Consider the following 5,450-nt stretch of genomic DNA (forward strand, 5'->3'; position numbering starts at 1 on the left):
AAGGCTCATGCATCTGACTCCAGGCTGCACTGTGGGGGCCCTGAAGGCGTTGCTGGCCTGCCTCCCCCAGGGCAACCCCCCATTTCTCTGGAGGTGAGGGAAGGTGGGAACGGATGCCTAGAGGAGCCTGTGCCCCTCCAAGACTTGCCTCCCCCAATCCAGGGTCCCTGACACAACCTCAGCCAGGCCTTCTGGCCAGGCCCCTCCAGCAGGGGCACCCGTGAAGAGTGGGGGAGCTGGGAGCTGGCTAAGCTGCCCCGCCCACCATGGCTCCAGCCTGTTGCACCTGGGGCCCCAGAGTGCCCCCTAGGCCTTCCCCACCCCAGATGGTGCTGCTCAGGTCCAAGGAGAAGCTCCTTCTGACTTCTGAACCATCCTGGGAGGTAGGAAAGGGCCCCATAGTCCTGCCCAGAGGCACGGTGCTTTCCACCTGGCAGTGGCAAGAGTCAGAACAAGCCAACCAGTTACGGACAGAACCTTTATTGCTGAACATAAAACACCTGCCTGGGAGGCCCGGCCAGTGGCCTCTTCACTGGGCCGAAGACCTGGGTGGGGAGGGCTGGGGGGCTGCAGGGCCACTGTTGCCAATGGCAGTCGGGGACAGGCCTGGAGGCCAGCCCTGCCTGGCACCCTGGAGGGCGGTGGGGTGGGGACAGGGGCCCGGCTTGGGGGAGGAAGACCAGGCCCTGGGCACACGCTGGTCATGGAAGGTTGAGGGCCAGGCAGGCAGAGCAGTGTCCCTGTGGCCCCCAGGTGAGGCTTGGTGGCGGGCGGCCCTCCTCTGGGACAGAGTGGCAGACAGAGCCTCTTTCCTCTCCAAGGATGAGGGTCTGAGGTAGGTGCAGGCCGGTCCCTGGGGTCCTCACAGACGCGGTTTGATGTGCAGAGGCTTCCCTATGTAGAGAGGGCAAAAGTCAGGTGCCAGGAAACCCCTGAAGAACCTCCCAGCCTGCAAAGCTCCTGGTCAGGGGCTCAGGACGGGGGAGTTCTGTCAGCCTAAACACACATGGCAGGGTCTGCAGACAACCCCCCGAGTTCTAGAGAGAAGAGTACAGTCAGGCCACAGGCCTCAGCTTCTGCCCCCTGCTGCCAACGGGTCCTGGTGAGCCTCTGTGGCTGTCTAGCCATGGTGCAGGCTCAGTCTATGAGGTCAACTGAGGCTTCTGCCTACAGTCCAAGGGTCCTCTTGGGCGGGCAGCAGTCCCGGCCCCAAGGTCTACAGGGTGAGCCGTCAGTACCGGCGCACACAGCACCAGACAACCCCGCACAATCAGTGAGGCTGCCAGACACGTGAGGCGGCCACGATACACCTTCCATGTGGAAAGTCGGGGTGCACATGAGCTGTGGCGGGGAGGGGCAGGAGCAGAGCAGAGGCCCCAGGGTGAGGCGGGCAGGGCCTGGAGGCAGGCAGCGTAGGAGGGAGCAGTTCCCCACAGTGGGGAAGCCCAGGGGCTCCTGCCCCATGAATGTTCACTCACTGGGTGCCAGCGCCTCTCCTCCCTCCCCAGATCTCCAGACCACCTGACAGGCACCGCGGCGGCCCGCTGAATAGAGATGCCTCCGTGTAGCTGCCCACAGGACTGGCCCTGCCCAGGTGCCCCTCTTCAGGGCTGATGAGCCCGCTCACCCACGCACAGTTGAGTTGGGCCCAGCAGCCAGGGCCCAGGCTACAGACTACACAGGCTCTGCCCTCTCAGCCTGCCCCTGCGGTGGCCGCTCCAGTAGCAGCTCCAGCTTCCTGCCCAGAGACTGTCCCAGGCACCTCCACCTGCCGGAGCTCCTGGCCATGGCCAAGCAGGGGAGGTTTCTGCAGCCTTTCCTGGGCCCCACCCAAGCTGCACACTGGACCCCTCAGCACCCTGCCCACCTCCACTGGCTCTGGAACTGGCTGCTAGGTTCCTGATCTTTTAAAAAAAAAAAAAAAACAGTGGCTGCCTCGGGGCCCCATCTGCTCCCCCAACCCAGAGAGGCCCACCCAGATGGAGGGAGCGGGTGCCCAGGTCTCGTGGGGCAGAGGGTCTGGCCACGGTTCCATGCCCCTGATGTGAAGGCTGTGAACAGGAGGCGGCCCCTCCGAGGCAGGCGTTTGAGCGTGCTCAGCGGAGCTGTTGGAGAAGGCTGCAGCAAGCATCTTCCATTAACGTTACGACCGTGAAATATGACAATAAAATGATAGCCGTATGGTCGCAAATTTGCAGCCCGCCGAGCTGCGTGGGGTTTATCGTCACTCAAACGCGCGGAGAGCTGTAAAATGTTTACAGAAAGGGTCGTTTGCAGCCATAAAATCCTCTTTTCTCTCCTAAACAAGGCTGAGTGGAGCCATTTACCAAGCCCCAAATGCTCATCAGGGGAGAGGGAACATCTGTTCTCTCCAGGAGTGCGTGGTGATCTTCCAGAACAAATTAACAGAAATGGGTGCTTTCTAATTAAATCAGCCCTCAGCTGGGGCGGACTGCACAGCGGCCACTGCTACACTCGCACCTTGGCTGGCCCTGCCCCAGGGCTGGCAGGTGCACCCCTGGCGCCTGCGGGACTCACCCAGGCCCCACCTGGAGATTCTGACGTGGTGGTCTGAGGTGGGCATTTAAAACTCCCCTGTGCTTGAGCCAGGTCACGCTGCCTACCTGAGTCCTTGGTGAGGGGGGCCCTGGGGGCCCGGACCCTGGGTTGGGCTCCTGGGCTCGGTGAGGACTGCAGGGAGATGAAGGAAGGCAGCTTGCAGAGCCTGTTGGAGCGTGCCGCTGCTAAGGCGGCCTCCTGGAGAGATGGTGCCTCGTGGTCCAAGGAAGCGGGAGGGGATGAGGAGGAGGAGGAACAAGAGGAGGAGGAAGCCTTCAAGGATGAGGGAGAGGCTGACCCCCCTGGGGAGCGGGGAGGTGCAGCCAGCGCAGCTGCAGTGAGGGCAGGGGAGCTGGGCGTCTGCCTGATGGGACGCTGGGCTGCTGAGGGCTTCCTGCAGGGAAGGAAGGGGCAGACGTGTGAAGTGGGGTGACAGGTGGGGATCCCAGCGACAGGCTGCCCATGCTCTTGGCTGCTTCCTGCTCCCGTGGCCCCCCGTGGTCTCAGGGCGAGCTGGAGGCACAGGTCAAGCCTGGTCCTTGGCCGCAAGGACAGGCTGGGTGTGGAGAAGGCCCCAGCTCCACAACAAGCCTGCCCCTCACGTCCAGGGCCTTGGCTTCCTGGTCTCCATGGGGCTCTCACACCCACATAGCAGGGGGGCTGGATGAGGGAGCCCCCAGACTCCTCCCGGGGCTGGGCCTCCCACCCTCTCCCAGTGAGCAGGTCTCTGTGAAGCCCCACCTTCCTCCATCGGCCAGGAATGCCCTTGGCTCTGTCCAGACTTGAAGGTGGGGTAGGGGGGCCGGGCGCGGTGGCTCAAGCCTGTAATCCCAGCACTTTGGGAGGCCGAGACGGGCGGATCACGAGGTCAGGAGATCGAGACCATCCTGGCTAACACGGTGAAACCCCGTCTCTACTAAAAATACAAAAAACTAGCCGGGCGAGGTGGCGGGTGCCTGTAGTCCCAGCTACTCGGGAGGCTGAGGCAGGAGAATGGCGTGAACCCGGGAGGCGGAGCTTGCAGTGAGCCGAGATCCGGCCACTGCACTCCAGCCTGGGTGACAGAGCAAGACTCCGTCTCAAAAAAAAAAAAAAAAAAAAAAGAAAGTGGGGTAGGGGAATCTCTGGAGGTCATGTGATCTCCAGTCTTGGATTGGGATTTCTGGGTCTGAGGCCCAAAGAGCTGGAGTTGGGGGGCTCAACCAGAGGGCCCTGAGCATCTCCCTGGACAGGGAGGGGCCACCCAGGCTCACATGTACAGTGCCCACTGCCCCATCACCTGGGCCCGTGGCTGGCCGAGGCCCTGCTCCTGGCAGCTGCGTCGCTGGGCCCTGGGGCAGGGGACGTGGCTGCCCGCCGACTGTGGCGTTTCTGGGTGCGGTGGAGCAGCTGGCACTGGGCGCCGCGGGGACACGCCCCCCTGCGGGCGAAGTCGGGGCACAGCAGCGTGTGTTTCTTCTTGCACTGCAGAGAGAAGGGGTGCGGGTGGGTGGGCCGGCTGGAGGCTGTGGCGCTGCACGGGGAGGGCAAAGAGGGCCAGGCCAGGCCCCCTGAGTGACCACGGGGCCCCATAGGCTCTGCCCAAGTCTTGGGGCAAAGGCTTCCTCTTGGAAGGCTGAGGCCACCAGGCCAGAGAGGTTCCACCTGGGCCCTCACCCACCCATAAGAGGCCCCTCAGCAACTGCAAGCCCTGGGCACAGACTGAGAGCAGGGCGGGGCTGGGCCAGCCTGCGGACTCCCAGAACCTGCAGCCAGGCCACGGCTCAGGGCTCGGCCCACCCGCTGCCTCTGCCAGACCCCAGCCCGCCCATCCTGGCAGCACAGAGGGAGCCCGGGAAGGTGGGTGTGGCTACAGACCTGGAGGTCTTGGGCTGGGCCAGGGGAGGGTGCGGCAGGTCAGCCAAGGCCAGGCCGCACTGGGTCAGGGCTGGGCTGGGCACGCGATCCCTAGCACCTGTCACAGCGCTAATTATACCCACGGGGCAGGGGGTGTGCCAGCCAGCAGGTGCTCTGGGCAGCAACATGGCCCCAGCTCTCCTACCAGGCCCACAGGGAAACACAAAGAGGCTGCTCAAGGCCCCAGCGGCCCGGTCTGGCCTGTGGAGCAGGGCGCCCAGCCTGCCCTTCCTCTGCCCACCCCTCCTGGGCTCTGCTCTGCAGCCCAGCTGCCTGCTTCTCTCGTACCCAAGGCCTTTCAGGGAGGCTATGCCCTCCCCCTCACCCTGCAGAGCCCACTGCATGGGGCACCCAAACTGTTCTTCATGGGACTAGGCGACAGGCGTCCCCAATGCGAACTGTGACAAGCTCCCTGCCTGACCCACCAAGAGTGAAGCTCAAACCTGTGGCAGCAGCAGAGAGGCTGGAGGCTCCTAGCTCGTGGGGCGCCACAGCCTCAAACCCACATCCTCTCAGCCACACGGTCCCTTGCCGGGCACCTGACCTAAGAATCTGGGATCCCAGGTGCTGCTCCTGTACCTGGGGCTGGCCGTGAGCACCTGCTCAGAACCGGGCCCTGCACTGTCCCCCTACCCTCCCCGCACTCTCCCCCTACCCTCCCCGCACTCTCCCCCTACCCTCCCCGCACTGTTCTCCTCCCCTCCCTGCACTGTCCCCCACCCTCCCTGCTCTGTCCCCATATCCTCCCCACACTGCACCCCCTACCCTCCCGGCACTGCACCCCTAACCCTTCCTGCACTGTCCCCCTACCCTCCTTGCACTGTCCCCTCTACCCTCCCTGCACTGTCCCCCTACCCTCCCTGCACTGTCCCCCCTACCCTCCCTGCACTATCCCCCCTACCCTCCCTGCACTATCCCCCCTACCCTCCCTGCACTGTCCCCCCTACCCTCCCTGCACTGTCCCCCCTACCCTCCCTGCACTGTCCCCCCTACCC

The 5,450-nt window shown here is 64.1% G+C and overlaps 1 protein-coding gene across 1 annotated transcript in view; it reads right to left on the minus strand.

Moving 5' to 3' along the window:
- Positions 1-460: 460 nt before the first annotated feature.
- Positions 461-5,450, minus strand: part of ZC3H3 (zinc finger CCCH-type containing 3) — a 107,164-nt gene continuing 102,174 nt past the window's right edge. The window contains exons 10-12 of the mRNA XM_025395300.1: positions 3,839-4,023; positions 2,625-2,953; positions 461-894 (exon numbers count right to left, since the gene is read on the minus strand). Coding sequence (XP_025251085.1) covers positions 863-894; positions 2,625-2,953; positions 3,839-4,023 — 546 coding nt within the window. The 3' untranslated portion in view covers positions 461-862. The remainder of the gene's footprint in view (positions 895-2,624; positions 2,954-3,838; positions 4,024-5,450) is intronic.

This window comes from Theropithecus gelada, chromosome 8, assembly GCF_003255815.1.
Source record: "Theropithecus gelada isolate Dixy chromosome 8, Tgel_1.0, whole genome shotgun sequence".
NCBI classification, from domain to species: domain Eukaryota; kingdom Metazoa; phylum Chordata; class Mammalia; order Primates; family Cercopithecidae; genus Theropithecus; species Theropithecus gelada.